The sequence below is a fragment of the Dermacentor silvarum genome, chromosome 7, assembly GCF_013339745.2.
Source record: "Dermacentor silvarum isolate Dsil-2018 chromosome 7, BIME_Dsil_1.4, whole genome shotgun sequence".
Classification (NCBI taxonomy): domain Eukaryota; kingdom Metazoa; phylum Arthropoda; class Arachnida; order Ixodida; family Ixodidae; genus Dermacentor; species Dermacentor silvarum.
In genome coordinates this window covers 15154010-15177129 of record NC_051160.1, presented here as the reverse complement: position 1 = coordinate 15177129, position 23120 = coordinate 15154010, and the positions used below count along the sequence as shown (strand labels likewise).

The 23120-nt window shown below is 42.9% G+C and overlaps 1 protein-coding gene across 1 annotated transcript; it reads right to left on the bottom strand.

The window, feature by feature from the left end:
* Window positions 1-269: 269 nt before the first annotated feature.
* Window positions 270-23110, bottom strand: LOC119457584 (serine/threonine-protein kinase 3). Its single transcript, XM_037719199.2, has 12 exons — window positions 22804-23110; window positions 22046-22172; window positions 21522-21656; window positions 19080-19142; window positions 16212-16376; window positions 14546-14713; window positions 11705-11842; window positions 10733-10852; window positions 8217-8394; window positions 6569-6762; window positions 4966-5418; window positions 270-2023 (listed from the first exon to the last, which is right to left on the bottom strand). The coding sequence occupies exons 1-12, from the start codon at window positions 22815-22817 to the stop codon at window positions 1865-1867; spliced, it is 1914 nt and encodes a 637-aa protein (XP_037575127.1). The 5' UTR covers window positions 22818-23110; the 3' UTR covers window positions 270-1864.
* Window positions 23111-23120: the final 10 nt, after the last annotated feature.

The following is a 23120-nucleotide window of genomic DNA, read 5'->3' as shown; positions in this document are numbered from 1 at the left end:
CAACCACTGCTGATTACTTTTTGGTGGAAGACATTCCATGCATCGTCTTACTATGTCAACATATTCAGTAGATACTCCATCATTCAGAAAGCAACATAGTATAACCAATTGCTATCCAATACATTAGGATGAGCACAAGCAACACTTTCAATGCCATGAACGAAATGCCTTGTAGAATGCCATTTTCATTGGTAGTCTGCAATGAGACTACAAAACAATGACATGAAAGAGTCGAGAAAAGTACCAGCATAAAAAGGCCACACAAGACATCAGCAGTCAGATGATCATGTTTGTTCCAAGTGCACTACAAAAACACTAGAAATTCCATACCTTTTTTTTTTTTTTTTTTTTTTACCAGCAATGCCTGCCAGCCATACAAAGATTACAGCTATGATCTACTCTTGACACGATCCATCACTGTTACAATATAGCAAAGACAAGGCACTTCCAGGTTTACTTAGCAGCTCATCTATAAATCTGCATATGTACAGGGTTTTACAATCTGCAGCTGTCCAAAAAAAAATGTCACATCTAAAGCACAGTACGCAAAATGAAAAGCAGTTCACTCTTGCACTTGTGGCATGACGAGACATTTCTAAAAAAGTACATATCACGACTAGGCACACCTGTGAAAGTGAGTTAAAGGTACAATGGTCACAGAGGACCCCATGGCAACAGAGAAAGCTAGACGCTTGTTAAAGTCCAAATTGAGAAGTAACAAAATAAAAGTAAAAAGGATTTTGCAAGAGCGTTCAACATGCGTTTGCCACTTAATAAATGCCCAGAAACATAGCTAAAATGTATTATCAAAGTAAAGGTAATATAAGACCAGTTCGTATATTGATCAACATATAAAAACAAACAAAAAAACATGACACATAAAGGGTAAAAGCCTTGGTTGCTCAAAGCAGGTCCAAATGCACATAACCTCAGGCATGCATTCAATCCAGACTATACATTACTGCTGATCTTAAAGAATGTAAAACAAAAAATCATTTTGCACACAATGATGTCACCACATGTAGAGACCAAGTTGAAAGGTTTTGCTCTACTAACACAAAATTTAGTTAACCGCACTTAAGTCATTATCTGCCCTTCGAGTCAAATGTGCACGGGGTTATGTTTCTGCGAGCATAATCAGGGCTTTGATAAGTTTACAGACAGCTAAACAAGACAAATTTTAGCTTCTGACCTATTTTTCGTAACACAATCAACTCAAAGACCATGTATACTACAATCAATGGTGCAGTATTCAGGCTGCCTGCAATACTGCAGTACACAGTTTTCTTCTAGAAATGCCTTCAGGAACCTGGACTAGAATATTCTTTCTAAGGTGAAAAAAAATGCCACTGAAGTTTTGAAACGTGAGAGAAGAGTTTTAGCTAATGAAAATATAACTAAACTACGAGAGTATGGCTCATGAAACAGAAATAAGAAAAATTGCAGAAGTAACCCTTTCAGCGACCTGCTAAAATATGCTAGCAGGTAAAAGGCCCTGAGTGCTCAAGTGAGTAGTGTCTTATCCATTTTGGTTTTCTCTCAAAACAGCAAAATGTATTCCAAGTGAGAATCTGAGAGCACTGCGATGGGAAAATGAGCACAGGGTATCTGTGATGCAGAATTCAAGTTAAAATACGTTGAGTCCAAAAAGAAATAATTAAATTATGGGGTTTTACGTGCCAAAACCACGATCTGATTATGAGGCACGCCGTAGTGGTATTACTAAAACATGCTCACTGCTTCAAGCTTCTTCCCAGGATGAGATACTTTGTAAAGACAAGGCTCGAACCAGTTCATCATCAGTTCAAAGGCAGTGTCCAAGGCAAGCACAAGACATCCACTGCAGGACGAAGGCAGTCCCGAGTTAAAAGTTTTGCTGCCGCTTTTTCTTTGCATCCATGGCGTCCAAAATAGGCTGTCGCTTGGCATGGTAGCGGCGGCGAAGGTCTTCGATTTCCCGTTCCATCTCCGAGTCAAGGCTAGACATGCGATGACCAAGCTCCTCGTAGCTGAGATACTTGAGCTGTTGAAGCCACAGAAAGTGTAGATGTTACTGTCATTCCCAACTGACTACATGACTGACATATGCTCACAGAGTGTGGACACAATATTGTCTTGCATTCACAGGTTGGCAGAATCACCAGCGCCTCCTCTATTTTTTCAATGCCAGCCAGATGCGGCTGATCCAACGGTTCACCACCCTCTCCGGTTACCCTTTCGTACTCCCTCCTGTCGGCTAGCGCTCGCGCCTGCTTTACGGTCCTGGGGGAAAGTACCCTCTGGTTGGCGCCTCACGACGGAAGCCGGAGGAAGTAATCCTGACAGACGCGTGAAGCGTCTACCGCATCTCCTCCGAAACGGCAGCGGCGCGCGCTCAGTGGCTCAGACGCACACGTGACGCAAGCAGTCGTACCCTCTGGGTAGCGTCACATCGTGGCAACTCACTGAACTAAGGCGGACCAGCGGCTCCCATTGCAGAGCGGGCGATAGCACTGGCATTGAAAAATAGAGGAGGTGCTGCTCATACCCACTAATATTTTTCTGGGTTATGTACTCGCACTCGCCGGCACTCACTCGCATTCAGAGTCATGCTCATCAATATTCACTTGCATTCATAACCGCTTCCATAAACATCGGCACCCACTGACAGTCACTCATATTGATACTTACATCCGCTCAAACCCACTGCCACTCACTTTCGTTCATACTCACGTTAACCGGCACTCACTGCTGTACTTACCAACGTACCTTCCAACTCACCAGCACTCACTCCCATTCACTCTCACACCCACTCAAACCCTCGGTCACTCACTAACACTCTCACACCTGAGAAACAAGTGTGGAGCAAGTTGGTCTACCCGTGAGTGAGTATGCCAAACCTGTGCTTGTTACACTTGCTGCTTTTGAAGGAAAATTTTGTCTGTATCAATTTATAACAACATGCAATCTTATGACTTCTTTGTCTTCAAATTCGGAAATGCCGGAGCTTTACCACAAGCCTACCAAAATTGCAGGTTTAATTTTCTTCATGTAGTCTGTACAGAATAGCATCCACACGGCAAATGCCATGAAAAATATTTACTTGAGGCACATTCGTTTCTTATGCACTGATCCTTTCTTATCGAACTAGTGATGAAATTTTCACAAGAGGAGGAGCACACTCATACAGTAAAACCTCATTCATTCGAACGTCGTTAATTCCGAAAATCGGATAATTCGGACTCGTCCTCTGGTCCCGGCCGATGTATGCATTATTCAATGCAATCAAACTCTAGTGAATTCGGACCTATTTGGCCACACATCGATTAATTCAGACAAATTTCGGAGTTCGGTGAGTGAGGAGCGGCGCAAATGTGCGACGCAAAAAACAAAAACGGCGCTAGCGTCCAACCGAATCGAAGTGGCGGAGTCCACATGGCCATAGTCATCAGCGGAAATCGTACGTGAGTGACAGCAACGCTTCATGCCTATTTATGTCTTTAAAGCCTTAATTCTTGCGTTTACTGCTGCTCATAACATTGTGTTGGCCGCAGGTTTTCATAATTGCGGTAGTCGTCGTCCATCTTCGCGTCGACAGCAGCCACGGTCTCTTCCGCAGCCGGCACTCGTTGCGGCAAACAGTAGTTTCATTTTGACTCGGTGAGTGCTTGTGACTGCAAAGTCGCTGTTCATAATCGCGTCGATAGCGGACGTGGTTTTCTCCGCAGCGGTTGCAGCAAACAGTTGTTTTGTTTTGACTCGGCGCAAAGCTGTCGAAAATGAAGAGCACCGGCTACATTGCAATGGACGGACAATCTGTTAGCGATCAGCTCACTGGCGAAAAGATAACTGGGATGTGCGCGCGGTAGTGCAGAGCATGTCACAAATGAAGACACGCACTGCGGCCATGCTGCAAAGGAAGTCGCGAGGTGTCGATCGCCGCTGCGAGAGCCAATAAGTCACGAGATGACGAGAATTTCAGCTTCTGCTCTGCTTTTGTGCAAAATAGCACCAGGATTTGCTCATCCATTCACTAAAACTGTGTTGACATAGTAAGCATTTGCGTATTGCTTTCTGGATACCATTGATAATTTGACATTCGTTTAATTTGGACACTTCCTTCGGTCCCGTGAAATCCGAATGCATGAGGTTTTACAGTAATCTTTATTCAGAGCACTTATTCAACAGGGCTGCTTGCTAGGCCTGCAAGCAATCCTATTCAACTATAACATATTAAAACTTGTTGCCGGGCAAATTGGTTAGCACCTTGATGCATATTGCTGCAATAAAAAGATGTGTCCTGCACTCTTTTGTGCGTCTTGCATTTGTATTGCGCTAGCATGTATCAATTAGCCTACAGAACCAATCAAAAGCAGTGTCAAGGTTGTCTGCAGTTCAAAGTAAAAAGCAACAGCCTGCTTCTGTCCATACGTTCTACAACAACAATGCAATCAGCAATCTGATAAGAGCAGATGACACATCTTGGTTTGATTTGGCAGCATGTACAATGAAACTTGGGAACACTCGCTAATCAATGTGAACAAACTTTAATTGCTGCTGCTTCGTACTCACTCACTGGCCAATGCAACCTCTATCCCTTAAATATTAACTTCTTATCTCAAGCCAATTGCTGACTGAACCATTGGTATGCTCTGCAAGATCATTCAGTGTAACGTACCAAAGCTGCGCAGTGGGCTATCAGGGATAGCACAGTGAAGGACTCCAGATTAGTTTTGAACCGTGGGGGTTCTTTAATGCGCACGCAAAGCAGGTACACAAGCGCTTGTGCATTCCGTATTCATTAAAATGCAGCTTGCCGTGGCCGGGAATCCAACCCACAAACTTTTGCTCTGGAGCACAATGCACCCACAACCTTGTACCATAGCTTTCTTAGCCATTGTAGGTTTCCTCTGCCTACAACTTTCACAGATAGCCAAGTTGCGCATGGACAGGGCACGCAGGAGACAAATAACGCACTACACTCACATAATCGAAGTCGCCTTCCATGAAGCCGCGTTGCTGGAACCTTGGTACTTGCACCAGATCCATGTGAGAGGGTGACTGGGCTGCAGATAGTTGCTGCTGTTGCTGTTGCTGCTGAATCTGGTTGTGTAGGGGCGGCTGCATCTGTCCATGCTGTAGTTGCTGCTGCATGCGCTGTAGCTGCTGAAGCTGCTGCAACTGCTGCTGGTGTTGCTGTTGCTGCTGAAAGAGTCTCTGCTGCTGTTGTTGCTGTTGTTGTTGCTGTTGTTGCTGCTGCTGTTGCAGCAGGAGCTCTGCCTGAGATGCCACGCTGACAGGCAGCGGCGTGTTCATCTGGTTCAGCTGCCGCTGAAGCTGTTGTGCAAAGTGTTCCTGACAGGTGGGCACGGCCTGAGCAACTTCCTGGTGTGCGTAGGTGCTGCCCGTGTGGCTTGTTGCTGGTGGCCGAATCAGGCCCTGCAGCAAAGGGAGAGAGCGCACATTAAGCAAGGAATGACCAAATGCCACATGCTGTTGCTTAAACAAGTGCCATGCTGCATGAATTGTGTCATCCAACTTGCACATTTACTCTCACAGCTTCAAAGGACTCTTTCAATACAAGTCAAACTTTGAGTTGCGCAGGGCAGAGTGTGGGGATGAGTTCAGACTTTGTCATGACACCAATGCATGAGTGTTGAATTGCTATGTTTTGTTTTGGCCATCAAGTCAAGACCTTGGCAGCAACGGTGTCCCCACCCAGAGTTGCCTTTCAACAATGGCTATGAAGAAGCAAAGTCACGTGGTCCACCTACAAGCTACCAACAATTTCATTTTGTTTGCCTAGAATTTGATGAATCACCTGCGTGTCACCTATATTCCCATCGGTTCATGTAGGTATATCTTTTCTTATATAGGTTCTCAATATCTCTGTATGTTAACGGAAAAAAGGTCTGTTGAAACAGAGAAGTCTTGTTACAAAATATCCTGTGGGGGTGCTGGCTACCTCTTTAAAAATTATGTATTTTTCTCAGCATATTCCTTAGGTTAATTATAGTCTTATAGAAAATATGAGCTCCTAACGGCCAGCATTTCTTCCCTTTCCTTTTTCGTTAATATGGGCAGTTTGAAAACTCGGTGAACCCACTCCAACCTGCAGCCCTCGCAGGGTGTATTGTTATGGTCAATCTAACCATAAACCTCTCAAACTTGAGAGGCATATTGAGTGAAAGGAGGGAGTACAGCTGATGTGCCCTGCAAGCTGTTCTGCACAAGTAGAGAAGACAATACGTCATGCCCAACCCTTGCACTGCAAAATGTAGACTGTTAATAACACCAAACTGTCAAGATGTAGACCTCCACACTGCAATTAACTGTCTGTCTACTTTAACGACTTAAAAAAAAGATTTTGTGCTTATTGTCTGCTTTGTTTCAAATCAAACACGCATAGTAATAAAATAACATGACTTGCACCCAAAATTTCGAATAATCACACACCCCTAATTACAAGTTGTCTAGACCACATACATCTTGTTTATAGCCAAACAAAATCTTCTTGCTTCTACATGGCAAAGCAGTGTTCTGTAGCAAAGAGCGCAACAGCTAGGAAAAGTCTGAAAACCAGGCTCACCTGCGGTGCAGTGGCTGCCAATGCCTTGGACAGGTCCTGAGGAAAATAGTTTGGGTGCGGAGTGCCATCGTGCCGGGGTGACGCCTTGGAATTGCTTCCACTGCTTCCCTGCTGCTCCCGCTCTTTCTTGTCAAAGTGGTCCAGAAAGTACGGCCGATAGCTCTCCTTGCGCTCTCCAGTGGAAGTGTCGTGACCTGCGACAGAGAAACAGGTCTGTCAGGTCGTTACGCGGAGTGTCAAACCTTAGGGATGTGCGAATACTAAACCTCGTTAAATCTCAGTATGCTCGACTGCAACATTATCTGATACTATATGACACCACCGGCAGCGACCATTACCGAATAGAGAAAAAAGTGCCTGCTTTGCTCTGCCATCGCTGCAGTCAACGTGCCTTTCCGTTTTAGTCTTGAATGTATACGCAGATGCAAACAGGCTGACAAGACAGCCTTTTAGAAGCCTTCATTCTGCCATTTCACGACCACGTATGCTCCGAAGAATCCAGCTTATTTGTTTACAATGCTCCATTTGAGGTTTTGATAAAGCGTACTTTATAATGGGCAGTGTAATGACAGAAACTTGTGAATGTAGTGACTATTGGCGTGTCAACACTGTTTTATATTAATGGTGAAAATGGCTGTTCATCGTTTTGAAAACAATTCAATATTTGATTTAATTCATTTTTGGTACTACTATATTATATTCACATCTTGAAAATTACTATTTGTACACAACTAAAAAAAGCTACCCTAGTTCCGGTCAACGGTTGGCGCCATGTCAAATACAAACAGCACTAAGTTGACACAGTTCTATAGCTTTTACTCCAAGCATGGGCCGGGACCCACTGAATACATCATGTCCCCTCCCCTTAATGCCATGTTATGAAATACGCAGCGGTGGGTCGGGGAAGTGCTCGAGGATATGAAAGAAAAAAAAGAATGAAACAAACAACTTTAAACCTAAATAAGCCTCACAAATGCATGTTGATGGCAAGGTAACCATGTGAAGCCGACGTGAGAAACAAGTCTTACGTTAGGATGTACACAAAGGCCACTCTGAAAATCCTGCGCAGGCTTAGACAGGGATATGCACTACTGGTACTACAGCAATAAGATCCACCTCAAGCTACCCTGAGTTCTGTGTCAAAACTCTGTCCTCCTCAAAATTAACTGCTCTAAGAAAAGTGCATAAACTGACAGCAACAGTTGTGGCCTGAATATGACAGGTCCATCTTGCTATTTAAATGACAACATTAACAATGGCTCCAGTACAGCAGACATGTCCTGTGCGACAAAAATGACAGAAAAGTGGTTATTCAGTTGACATACTCACCAGCCAAAAATAAAAATGCACACATGGCAACATTGCATGGCTGCTATGGCAGCAATGGCAACTGATCTGTTACCTTTTCCACTGCCAAACAATGCCAGCATGTCATCGGCGCTGAATCAACCACAGCACTTACGACACTCTGTGGCAATGCCAGAGAGGACATCATCCACTCCTGGACGTTTCTTATCCCATAGCTTTGCGATACGCTCCACACCTAGAACTTTATCTATCTCAAGCTTTGACACAGACCACAAATTAGTTTCCCCAGCCAGAGAAAACCAAACACAACTGTAATCGCAGCAACAAGAACAGGCCTCACGTTTCATAGTAGAGTCATCCTCCTCGCCATCGCTGTTGATGATCAACGTGCCAAGGTCCGACTCTAGATCACTGCTCATTGGGGCATCCCCACCACCCCCTCTGTCAGGAACCAAGGTGCCTGGATCAGCGTCAAGCTTCACCATCGTGCCAGCGTCCACCTCGTCATCATCGAGAAACTGTGGCACAAAGGACACGGTAATCAGTTACTTCAATGCCCAATCATCTACGGCAAAGTAAACAAAGCTACAGCAGGCTGTAAAGGGAGGCCTAACATTACCTCCATTCCTTAAGGTCATATTGCATGGCTTTGTCCATAACACCAAACAATGATCAACATAAGCTAACAGGTGTTAAAACGCCTCAGCCCATCGTTAGGTAGCCAGGACCACAGGCAAGTGAGGGAATCCTCGCTTTCCAAGGCAGTTGTTAGCTCCACACAAAGCTTTGTGTCAGGGCCAGTCTCCTGTGCCATTCTTTTGCAGCTAACTCTTAAGAGAAGGAGGGGTGCACCCCTAAAAAAAAAAAAAAACGGTACATGCGAAACCACTCCCTTGAAACATTTCCTGGAGCAGTGTTGGTAACTATGGGGGGGGGGGGGGGGGACAGGGCAGAGAGTCACTAAGTAATGATGATGATCACTTGCTTGGAATATTGTCTTTTTAGCGTTTTAATTGTATAGATGTTTTCATTATCCCTTATTTTTTTTTAGCTATAGCTTTAAATTACCTCCTCTGGTGGCAAGCCAACAGTCAGAAACCGGGGAAAACAACCCTTGGTTTTCCGAAATGGTATCACATCTCAAGATTGTGCTTTGCTTAGGAAAGTGGCTTCGACGCTCCCGGATGGCTCACCGATATGCTCTTTGGTACATCTTTTAAAAGCAGCAACAAATGGAGGCGTACGTGTGTGTCTGTAATACACACACACACACACACACACACACACACACACACACACACACACACACACACACACACACACACACACACACACACACACACACACACACACACACATATATATATAAGAGAAGAAAGGAAACCGAGGGGCTCTATGTTTTTAGTCATATCACAATTTTTGGTCGATTTGATAGCCAGGTTAAATATATCAATTTTGTCCGCTTTAGATGTACTATTAGGTGCAATTTACAGAATTATGATATCATTTTTCATTGTTGAGTTCCAGAGATGTCAACTTCGTAGTTTCGGTTTCTAAAAATTTTAAATTTTCTCAATTTTTATTTTAAAAATTGACGACCTAATTTCAATCTCAGATGGACCCCTAATTTGTGAGTAGGACTTTTGTAAAATCTCTGTAAACAATGTGACAAATTCACATAAGATATAAATTGACGTATAAAATTTGTTCACCTTGGATGCTCTAATGGATGCTGCTCACAGAACTGCGATATCTGTTCTAGGTGTAGAGCTAAGAATTTTCAAACTTCGTTCTTCTATTTTTTTCAATCATACCAAGTTTTGAAAATTTGATTAAAGAAATTCAGGCCCTAAATTGAAATTTCACTTCCAACAGTAACTAGAATTAGAATTTAACTTTCACTCTCAAACGCAACAAATTTCATTAAAATCTGCCCAGTGGTTATCTCACTAAAGCGTTTCTGCGTTTTACATGTATTTGAACAGGTGGCATCGGAGTTGGGCCGAGCTAAAGCTTCCTCTAAAGGAATTTTAACAAGGCAGTCTACTGGCTATTTACGTCTCTAAAAATGCTGCTAAGACTCCAAGAAGGATAGTTCTATTAAGGTGACTGAGAACTCACTAAATTTAGCAACTTTCTCGTTATGTTACCAACACTGCCCTGCTGTTTATATTGACTGGTCATTACACAATGCACAAAATTAGCAATATGATTGTTTTTTTAAAGGGCAACAGCAACCCAGAGAACAGCAAAGGCATGTGACATGAATGATAGTTGCTCCTCATCATCATCAGCGTATATTTATTTACGTCCACTGCAAAACGAAGGCTCCTCCCAGTGATCCCCAGTTGTCCCTGTCTTATGCTAGCTACTTCCAACTTGCGCCTGCAAATTTCCTAACTTCATCACACCACCTAATTTTCTGCTGTCCTCGACTGTACTTCCCCCCCCTTGGCACCCATTGTGTTCTAACATAGTGATAGCAGTTAATTAATAACCGAGAGGCAATACTGTAATGCTCTTTCTCTCACAAAAATTGCTTCGAATCAACTCTGAGTATCTAACACAGGGGCACCGATTATCAGATCTATGCATTACATGGCTCCATTTCTTTTTCTTAATGTCAACTAAAATATCAGCTACCCTCGTTAGCTCTCTAATCCCCCCACTGTCTTTCTGTCTCTTTATGCGACGGCTAAAATTTATTGTTTTATCGCTCGTTGTGCGGTGCTTAACTTCTTCTCAAGCAGCTTTGTTAACGTCCAAGTTTCTGCTCCATATGTTAGTACCGACAGACTGCAATGGCTGTACACATGCTCAAATATAAAAAAATGGGAGCATAGCAAAAATACTGACCGCTTCACCGGTGCTGCCTCTCCTGTCCTTGCGGAATGCCTCATCCTCCTGAATGTCCCTGGCTTCAACAATCATCTGCTGCAGGATCGCCACAGGTTTTGCATTGCTGATGAAGACATGCTGTAGACAAATTGCAAGGAAATAATAAAGGCCACACCATCAAGCTTCATATCCAAATGCCAAGTGTTTTTCTTATGCGGAACACTTAAAAAAACTCATATCTAGGCCCCTGTCATTCTTGCAGATGTGCTATGTGGCTAGGCAGACATTAGCAGCAAATAAACGATAATTTTGCTAATTAGCTAAGACATGCTAATTAATCTTCTAACTAATAACTTTATGGCACATTTTGCAATTGCAAAACTGAAGCAGCATATCGGCATTGTTCAACATGGCAGACAGTGCAGATGAAGGGACAATTGATAACGGCAGGTTTGTTGCGCTGAACATCAACCAATAAGTATTCACAATTACAAACATTTTTTGTTGATTTTGTTCATTGCTGTTGTAGTCTATTACATGTGCTGTGCTGTTGGTCCCTCTGTAGTTTAACACCCATTAAATCGTCAATTCTGCCACCTGTGGCTTTGCCCTCCGATTATGTTGTTTTCACTGCATTCTCTTGCCAGTTGACCAAGCCACTTACATACTATAGCGATGTGTTTTTCTGTCCTATGTGCCTAATACATAGTATGACCCCAAATAAAGATTAGTACATCTGCCCTGTTCGTATCACCTTCCCCGTCACCTGTGCCGTTCGCCATGTTCAACACAGAAGACATACAACACAAAACTAAACAAATAATGAAAGCTCTCACTATGGCTTAGCTAGGCCACCAGTGCACAGCATGGAACCAGTTCTGCTGTGACTGTCTTCTACCCATGGATCATGCACTTTTTGGTTAGGGGCTCAAAACAGTAGAGAAAACGGGGCACATTTGAATGCTCCGGTTACGTTTGAATGCACGCTACCTGAAGGAGGTCCGATGCTGTGGCCCTCTCCTCTGGGTTTTTGACCAAGCACCGTGAGACAAAATCAATGAATTCCGGCGACCATCGGTCTGGATCCCGAAATGATGGAGGAGGCTTCGTGGGAATCATGAAGATTGCCTGCAACATGAACTTTTACTCAGTAAGTGCGGTAGTAGTGGCAGCATAAAGCTTGAATACACAAGTACTTGATGCCATAAGCAGGAACACAGAAGATGGACAGATGTTATTGTACGTCATCTGTATTCCTCCTTCTAGTTAAACATTCAAGTCTTACAATGTTGAACCAACTTACCGAATCATCTGTTCTAACATAGTGATAGCAGCTAATAACCAAGAGGCAATACTGTAATGCTCTTTCTCTCACAATATGTGCTTCGAATCAGCCCTGAGTATCCAAGAGAGGGGCATGCATTAGTATCGACTGCCTTACTCAGGATGTCACAAAAAGAAAAAAAAAAAATGTGAACAAAGCTGGATAATGATTCAAGAACTTCATGTTTTTTGCGTAAAACATTTATAATTATAATGTTGGTTAATGCACCAGTTTCAAAGCACGGAAAGTAACTGTGAAGCACTAATGAAAAGAGAACTCAAAGAAAAGCTGCGACATATGAGTATTGCTGACTTGTGATGTAAGCATTCATGCAATATTGTTCTCAACCCAGTATGCTTATTTTGTATAGCATGTAGTAAATACTAGAAGTAACACTTTTTATTGGGCTAGTGTACAAGACATACGTGCAGTGACAAGATCTGAATTCTTTACAGAAGTGAAAACCTAAAGACAACTGATATTAGAAGTGGTTTTCATATTACACGGGAGTGCCTGTGTCGACAATCTATCTATAAACCTTTATAGTCGCAATAAATCTTCTCTTGATGTACACTTTTCATTAATTACCTTTTCAGTGACAGCACTGTTTCACACATGCGCTTTCTCTTATGGCCCCTGCATATTTACCGACCCATGCCAGTGAATAACAACACTGCGAGGTAGTGCTTGTTTTTGTTCCCTACCTCACAACTGTATTTTCTTACTATCCACTAAAGCTACACATTATAAAACGTAGTGGTTAGCAGCTTTCCCACATGTTACCACTTAAACAGTGATTGAGCTATGTTTTTCTAATAAAATTAATTATTGCAAAATGTGAAGGTAACTACAGTAAGCAAACTATGCCTGCAGGGTACTAACAGGCAACAATATCATGTGATTTTGTCAGTGGCAGTACAATCAAAGCTAAGAGGGTTGTGTCAAGTATTTCTAATGGATGTGTCTGGGCACAGTAAACTGTTGTTCGTGCACAAAGCCATTGCCTGAGAGGCATTGATACAAGGTGGTATACAGAGCACCAAACCAACTAAAATTTTTAGGCATTCATTAAGGCTGACTACTGTGGATCATTCTGATGAGTGACAGCATGCTAGGAGACTTTTTGCCATTCCTTTTAATTCAAACCATAAGACAACTTGATCAATTATCGTTGTCAAACTAACAGCAGTCAACTGCTTGCTGTATTCTGTTATCCATTGCTGTTCCTATTCTTGAAATTACACTGCAATCTGTGAATTCAAATTACTGATTTGTTGCATATACATCATAAACAGAAATTCACCAACAGGTTAACATAGCAACACTTTCATATCATAGCTTCCACACATCACATTGCATTATGAATCTAAAAAAATGGCTTCCCATCCTAAAATCAAATGTAAATGTAGAAAATGCTATTTATCACATTGTTAACATGTGCACATCATTAACTGTCACCTTCAAAATCATGCCTACTTGTGTGTGGCCTCAATTTTTCACAAAGGCGTCAATGCCAGGCTCCTTACTTGTGACTGCTATCCACATCACACTGATCACCATCACTGCCATTTTCCTCACTTTGAGTAAATACCAAACTGCTATCATTATCCTCTGTTTTGAGTTGACCTCATTCTTTGGCTTTCGCAATTAATATAATCTTTATCAGTGCCAATAAATTTAGTGATAGGGCTATTGTTGCCTCACACTTTGTTGTCAGCACATTTTGACATCTGTTGATCAGTTGTTGACATTAAGATCCTGTGTAATCATCATTTTCTCACTACTTGAATTAAGTTGCCTGACACTTTGATATGTGGCACATAGATTACTTTTCATATAACCAAAATTCAATTGAGTGGTGCATGAAAAGCTAGCATTTGTATTAAATTGAGAGGGAAGACCTATGTTGCGTTGAGACCCTTTGCGCACTCCATTCCCTGATGACATTAGGTCAACAATGAAATTTTAATGGACTAGACTGGTCTGTGAAGCAGTTCAATGCTATAAACTGTTTCACAGACCAGTGTGTCAATGTGTATATGCATACATTTACAAAAATTATTTTAATTACACCATCCTGATGCCAATTCAAACCAATCTGCTTTTTGTTATCTTCAGCACTCTTGCCTCAGCCCAGTCTCTGACAGAGAAAGATCTGAAAGACTTGAAACCTATAACCTGGAACACATCACCAGACAGCTACTAACAATGACATTATACTTGCCCTCATGGGGTGAATGTCACCATAGGGGGGGACTAGACTGGTCTGTGAAGCAGTTCAATGCTATAAACTGTTTCACAGACCAGTGTGTCAATGTGTATATGCATACATTTACAAAAATTATTTTAATTACATCATCCTGATGCCAATTCAAACCAATCTGCTTTTTGTTTTCTTCAGCACTCTTGCCTCAGCCCAGTCTCTGACAGAGAAAGATCTGAAAGACTTGAAACCTATAACCTGGAACACATCACCAGACATCTACTAACAATGACATTCTACTTGCCCTCATGGGGTGAATGTCACCATAGGGGGGCTTCCCCTCGGCCATCTCCAGAGCTGTGATGCCCAGACTCCAGATGTCAGCTACACAGTCGTAGCCAATCTCCTGGATCACTTCTGGTGCCATCCAGAATGGCGTGCCAATCACAGTGTTGCGCTTTGCCATGGTGTCCTGCACACGTGGGGGGAATTCACATCTCCGATGTTACAACAGAAGAACAAAAGCCTTGCAACCTAGGGGACACAGATACCATAGTGCATTGGTTCATGTATATTCTTGTGACACAGGTAACTGTAGATTTTCTTGATAAATACAAACAACACTGTCTGCCAAACAACACTGTCTGCCACTTCATGATTAAGGTTTTTGATACGTGTTCTGTCCTGTTTTTTATATTATAATTAGTTTTTCCCTTCAGCTTCTGCAAACATCTAAATTAGAAAAAGACTGACACATCTCAGCAATAACCAGCCATCCCTTTTTTCCGACCTATTCTTTCATTCAGTTGCAGACATAGAAGACAGAGAAAAAGCAGAGCGTAGGAGGAAAGCAATAAAGCTTGCTGCCGGCCTCCTCTCACATGCATGAAAAATCAAGCACAAATCAGGAATGTCTACTATCACATCTGGCCCCACATGGTGCGTAGGCGCTTCATTCCTGTGCTCTTAAATGATGCCATCAAGAAGTGCAAGTTGCAATAAAAAGCTGTGTTCTGCAGTTAGCACGGAACACAGATTTCTCCGTATGAAATGCATTACCCACATTGGTTTGCAGTAGTGCAGCAACATCCAATGGTTTTGTGAAAAAAAAAAAAAAAAAAAGCGGTTATCCGGTTATTTGATTCACCGGTTACACAAATTTCAAAACCGAATAACCAGAGTGATCGGTAATTTGGTTGGTTATTCAGTTAACAGTATCCGGATATTTGGGTAGCCAGATATTTGTTCTTCTGTACTTGTGCCGAAATTACCCCTCTTTCTCTCTTGTATTCTTACACTTTTGCAATTATTTTTGCAACCAGTCGTGTAAACCCGATATCTACACAAAATATATTTGTGTCTGAATATTCGAAAGTACGGCTAAATGGTTATTTAAACCGGATATCCTGAATATCCGTTTCATGAAGTCCGGATAACCGGCATTCTAGACTAGATTCACTCCCCTCTGGTTAAACCTGATAGCCGGTTTGATGGATATTTGCAAGCAGTAGTTTGCAGCGTATTAAATTACAGGACCCAAAGCCCTGCATGAATGCATGAATGAATGCACGGAGGGATGGCTGTTGCAGGTGCGTGTGTCATGAGTTTCGCGAGTTGAACAACTTTCACTTACAGGTGCCAATTTCTATGATTTTCTAAGCTTTCAATGAGACTATATACAAGGACCATTTATTAGCAATGCAATAGGCTGTTAAAATTATGTTTTAGGTCTCTTTAATACACTCCAAATATCAGGTTTAGAATTCCATTCACACTTTACTCACTGCAGCATCCATGGTAACTGTACTGTGATGGGGTGTACTGTACTGTGATGTACTGCTTACTTGGCTTTTAGCACACACTTCATGACCACCAGCAATCAAAACTAATGAGTATAGTTAACCACCATGGTGTCTTCCACAAGCCAAGTGTAGCTGTGGCGTACTAAGTTCAATCAAGCATGCACTTACTGTGAGTTGGCCAGCAACGCCAAAGTCAGCCAACTTGGCATGTCCTTCTGTGTTGAGCAAAATATTGCCTGCCTTGATGTCTCTATGTATCTTCCGCCGCTGATGCAAATACTCCAATCCTCGCAACGTGTCGGACAGGATGGTCGCTATTTCGTCTTCGGTGAGCTGAACAGAAACACGTCACATATGAGTGAATGCCACAAGGCGACAGCAGTTATAGCAGTCCCGTATCCAGAACTCGGCCAGGTCACTGGACTCTGACAAATAATGCTGGCACTTACAGCAGCAGAAATCACAAGTGTCATGTCCAGCAGAAACAAGACATGCACAGAAAGAGTGAGACAACTTTTCCTTTTGTGTGACCACTTATTGATATGATGAGAAATCAACACATAAACAGTTGCTGAACTTGCTCAGGCAACATCACTTCATTCTAAACAAGGACATACCAGCTGCACATATCACTGCACATGATAATATGAAAGATTCTGTGTTATGGTTTGTATATCTTAGTTATTTAATTCCAATCTAAAAATTAAAGCAGAAAAAATTGTCGCACTGCTGTGACTTTCACACAAGCTATGATTTGCACAAACATCCGAACACTCATGGGTGTCATGTCGACACAGGCACGTGTATGTGTCACTTGTATTTGTGTGTGTTTTAGGAAAAAAACAAGAAGCACACCAGAAAATAACACACATAATACAGGAATATGGGAGAACAGAGAATCTAATAGTATCGCCGACCAAGTCGGAGCTCCTGATACTCTGGAGAAGTCACGGCAAAAAGAAGCCCAAATCAACCATAGAAATCCACCTGGAAAGAAATAACATCCCTGCGGTAACTAATGTACACGTGCTGGGGCCACACATACAGAAGGACGGCTGTGCCTCGCAGGCCATAGATCAGTTAACTAGATCGACAGGGCACGTACTGTGGATGATTGGAAGTATTACCAACAGATACCACGGGCTGAAGGAAGAAGACGTGCTACGACTGGTCCAGGCATTAATCGTCAGTTGGATCCCCATCTCCATCCCGTACCTAATGATGAGACCATCGGAAATAGAGAAGGTAGACATGCTGTCGAGAAGGGCGTACAAGATATCGCTAGGACTACCGGCAAACACATCCACAGAAAAACTGCATGCCACTGGAACCACCATCATCATCAGAGAACTTGTTGAAGCTCACTTAGTTAGCCAGCAACAGCAACTGCTCAAATCAGCCACAGGACGACACCTGCTGCAAAAGCTAGGGTTTCAGGGACAACGAAAGGGCACAGCACTATGCTGCAATCACTACCGGTGACGAACACTGAATGAATGAAAGACTTTATTTAAAAAGAAATAAGGAAGGGGTCGTAGAGTCTTATGAGTGGGGCCCTCCATACAGGGCAAAAGCCCGTGCCAGAATGTTCGCCAACCACTCTGCTGTCAGATACATGGACACAGCAGAATACGAGCGATACAGAGACGGATGCGTATCCCAGACGGCACACCAACTACTGATGACATATCAAAACAAACTCCATCGAGTCAAGGTAGTATGGATCCCCAGACGTGAGTCTGTGCCTGGTAATCAGCGAGCCCTCGCTGAGCTGGGAGATGGCACACAGGTGACAGGGACGGATACCGGCTATCCACTGACACAATATGCAGAGATAACACAATACTACTGATTAGGAAAAAGTCTAACTCCACCCCATAACAAGCTAACCAAAGAGAAGGCCGTCGTCTACGCCGACTACAAACACGTACACACACCTAAGCTTACTACACCAGTGGTACCCCACACAATAGAATAACACATGCCCTTTTTTTTGTGGCAAATACACCAATTTATACCACACTACCTGGTGGCGTAAGAAAAATACGGCGGTTACCACCATCCCCAACCCCAGCTAGTCCTAACGGGAGGCCGCACTACTCAGCTCTAGCCTGGATGACCAGTGACAGCTAGTGCACCAGGTTCACTCGGCAGCGAAGGCCATAAGAGCCCTGGACCTTCCAGCAGGGACAAGATGCACTTCAATCTCTTTGAAGTTTACTACTACTACTGTGCGCTTTAGTCTATGTGAAAAAATCTGCAAATCTTAAAAGTAATTTGTTAGAAAAAAAGATTCAGCAGATACTTTGTGAGCTTTCGGCTGTGAGAAATCTGTAACAAGGTGTTGAGAATGCTAATTACAGACAGCTACTTTCACTCTCTCCAGGTTACGACTGCAACAAAAATTTTTTAAGGGCATGCATTGTTCTAGCCTTCATTTGCTGTTAAACATGAAAAATGAAATGCAGCCTTGGGCACAGCTAACAGCTACTTTGAAAGATGACTGATAAGGAAACTACTTTGCGTTGCATCCCTTGTGCTGATACGAATATGAACACAATTTTCAATTGCCAGAAGTGTGCTGCTGCTGTTTGCTTTTTGGTTAGAGCTAAGATACTTTGAAAAAGGGCTCACCCTATGTTGGAACATTTTTTTTTTTTTTTTTACAAAAGCTTTCACCATGAAAAAGCATTAAAGTAATAAGAAAAACATATATTTTGAAATCATTAGATATGACCACGGCCTGGAATATTTTCTGTATTGTGAATAAAACAATCACCAAACAAGAAGTGATTGTCAAACCGAACCGTGCCGTAGCGGACAACGGTGAAAGGACAACCTACGCACTCTCAGATGTACCTAAGCATACTCTTTGTTTACAAATTCGCAGCAAGTCAACTAGGAGATGCTGTATGCACAAAGCCAATGTAACAGGCTCTGTAAGTGCTTGTAATTGTTTCTAGTAAAAAAGAATGGAAGGGGGCCCTACTTGGCAAGTTACAGCAGCATCACAGCAAGGAGCAGAAGCAGTCTTACCGTTTTCTTCCGTAACCTCATGATGTCCGATACCGATCCTCCACCACAGTACTCCATAACAATCTGTAAAATTAGAGAAGAACCGTTAAACCTGCAAGCACAACTACCATTCATTTATGTTACAAGTTAACAATGGTCGCAACAATTTCATTGTAAAGAAAATGCAATGCCTCAATTGCATCTTTACAAGACATACAATAGACAGTTTTGATTAGTTTTGCTATTTCGCCGCTTCCGCAAAGGATACTGGCACACAGTAGCGGATCTTAGCACACTGAAAGGCCACTGTGGTTCAAAGCCCTTAGTTTCTTGCATTTCAACCCCCCCCCCCCCCTTTTCTTTTCACCATGACCAACTGGCTTGACTCTCAAAATGAATGGGCAGGAACGAAAAGATGAAAATTCACAACAGGAGCAAGCTCATGTGTTGCTCGGCTAGTCGGTCCATACCTGCTGGCTTAAACAATTGCACACTTTCATCCATGTGCAAACAGTGATTTGCTTAAGGAGACACTAAATAGAAACACTAAATCAGCTTAAACTGATTAAAATTAAAAATTAAATTATGGGGTTATGTCCAAAACCACTATCTGATTATGAGGCACGCCGTAGTGAGGGACTCCGGATTAGTTTTGACCACCTGGGGTTCTTTAACGTGCACCTAAATCTAAGTACACGGGCGTTTTCTGCACTTCGCCCCCATCGAAATGCAGCTGCGGTGGCCGGGATTCGATCCCGCGACCTCGTGCTCAGCCGCCAACACCATAACCACTGAGCAACCACGGCGGGTGCTTAAACTGATAATAAACTATATTTTTGTTGATTTTGCAGTAATAAGTTCATTATTTGAAGAGAAAATTAAGTTCAAAGTTCCATTTTATTGAATTTCATGTCGAAACCTCAGTGCCTGTATGTCAGTGTGCCATCATGTATTTCAACGTATATATTTTTTCATATTTGGCCATTGTGGCTCAATGACAGGTCTTTAGAATTGCTAAGTTCAGTCTTTGGCTCTTTTAGAATACAATTTTGTCCACCTTTACCCGTAAACAACTAACTAGGCCTAAGCAGGTGCCACCAAAATCCACGACATCACAGCGAGCTGGTCTGAGAACTTCCAAGGAGGGCGAGTAACCAGTCTTGTTTTCGCATCCTTCTATAACTTCCCAAGCCTCCTTCTATGGCAAGATATTTATCAGAAAAGTTCCATGAAGCTACAAAGAGAAACCATATGAGTTCCTTAGAAAGAAAACTTTGCAGCTGAAAAATTCATCCTCGCCTATGGATTGAACCACCACTCATTGTTTCGGAAGGGCAGTGGTGCCAGTTCTGATTTTCAGACTAGGGCGACTTTTTCTTCAACTACAAAGTTTTTTCGGGGGAACTCATATGGTTTCTCTTTGTAGCTTGGTGTTAATATAGAATGGATATATATATATATTTTTTTTGTGACAATCCTGCAGATTTCCCCAAACTTACTTGCTTTATCTTCTTTTTTGTGTGTGTGTTCAAGGAAATAAAAGTGGACCTTTGCCAATCTTTAGCCATTCTGCTTTTTCCAAGTTTTCTGACATAACGTGGTTGCCAATTCTTTGCTTTAATAAATGGTGCGGTACTCTGATGTGAAGAGCAAAGCTGTTTAGCTAAAGCACCAGGTACACATTTTATGGCATCAGTAACACCCTGCTACGTCAACAGCAGCTCTTAGTAGAACAGTTTATTAGTTAGAGGCACAATAATAAAACTTGGAGGACGCTTAAACTTTGCCTTTAAGAGTGGAACGGGATAGCATTCAAAGAACCCTGACTGCTTCTCACGTTTCCTAAGCGTGAGAAGCACACCTAACCTAACTGTAATGTTTACTGGGAAATGCTGGCAGTGAACGCTATGCACGAAGGTGGGCTAATCCTAGCGGCAGCTCAGGACAGAGCAATGGCTCATACCCCTGTAAGGCAGAGGCTACATGCAGTAACTCATTGCAAGCAAAAAGGGGTTTGTGTGCGAGTTCCCACGGAACAGAATTATGTTTTCTCGTATATTTCTAATTACAATCCAATGCTATCATGTCCGTAGGTTGTGTGCAATTCGTACTTTACGAATTTTCAGATGCATTTTACTTTCAGAAATCCAATTATTTCAGCAATGCCTATGTGCCACGCGGAGGGCCTGCGCGGCTCGGGATGATTTTTTGTGACGGGCAATGCCGCCGACACTGGATTTTCTGCGTCTCGGGGACCTTAAAGCTATTGCGTTAAAGACTACATGCAATAAACAGCAAAAATTATAAATAGCCACTGTTTCATATAGGTGATCACGCATCATACAAATAGCAAAGAGTGAATGAGGTGTCTAAAGATGACCAACAGTAAACAAAGATAAACTGCAGAAAGCGAAGTGCCAATTTATGGCATAAGAGAAAGTGAGAGAGTAAAAAAGCACCTACCCACAGGTCAGACCCTTTAAAGTATGAGCCATAATACTTGACCACGTATGGGCTGTCACACTGTTGCATAATGGAAATTTCCTTGATAATTTCCTGCAGATCTGTGTCCACAGGTACTTGCTTGATGGCGAGCACCTAAATGACATTTATTTAGGTTATTATCAGCACCTAGCAGCATGTAAGGATCAGTTGCATCTTTGCAGCACCCAATTCTTGGTGGCTGTTATTTATATTTATAACAAGTTAATGATTTGATAGAAATCAGCAATTTTGTTTTAATGCGAGGCCTGTAATCGCAAAAAGAAAAAAAAAATGTGGGATAACAGTGCACATCAAGACAATGTGAATGACCATGTAAACACTCTACATCGAACTAACCCACATTAGTGTTTCCATTATTAACTTTCCATTATCTACGGTAAGAACTGCTTTTCTGAGTCAAGTGTGTTCCTCCTAATTGGCAAATTCACTGTAGAGCAGTGGATAACTTCGGCCAGTAAAATGATCGCGGTTCAACACGTTACCTGTCCAGACTCCTTGTGTAACGCTTTGTAGACGCTGCCATAGCTGCCTTCGCCGAGCTTACAGATGATGTCGAAGACCTCTTCTGGCTGCCGGGTCAGGCTCTCTTCGCTTAGTTTCTTTAGTTCGCTGGGGCATTGCATGGAACAAGAGAGGCACGGTTCGAGAAGGCGCCCAGATCAGCACCTGATCATGCTCGCGAGCACAAGGCACAAGGATTTATGTTAATGCAGCAATGCTACCTAGATCGTGAGTAATCAAACACTCGAATCCCGATCGCACCTGTTCAAGCAACGTCAAGCGCAAAAGCATGTAAGTACCCCAGTATGAAAGAGATTTCGTGAAGGAGGCGTAATCCAGGCCGGAACTCGTTCCGGAGGTGTTCTCGTGATATCCGTAGAAGTGTAAACGGTTTACAAAACGTGACTGGCAGGAATGTCGCTCACAGGAAATAAAAACGGCAGCTGGCTAGCAGCCCATTTACGGCCAACTTGCAGTCGGTTCACCCAGCCGCCTGTGCCCATACGATGGCAAAAGGCGGACGGCTTAGAGAAAGCTCAGCTTCCGGATGCGAGCTCTACGCTCGTCTATTGCCACCGCCGTATGACGGTGATTTCGGCAGGGCCCAGTTCCGACTACTCGCCGCATGTTCGTCAGTGAAGAAAAACGCGAAACGAATCCGAATAAAGCACTGGTTCCTAGGCTATTTTCGGTAGCAAGCTCGACGGGCAGGGACCGAAAAAGCGCAAACAATACGGACCTTTTAGACGACATCGTGAGCGCTCAAGTCCCTGCCTCCTGAGGGCATGTTCGCCGCACAGCACGTTGTCACAAAACACAGTTCCACGAACGGTCATTCACAGCAACCAACACATAGCGATGCTCCGATGTACACGATGCTTTTAAGTTAGAACTTCTACCACACGAAGGGTGCACTATCAAGCGAGCCACATCACGAACACATCGAAACACAACCGCGACAACCGACTTCGCGATCGCTTTCAACACAGAGGCAACAGCGGTAGATGGGTAGAATCGCCTTGGTAGTGCCGGCGAGCTTTTCTTTATGCCGACTGC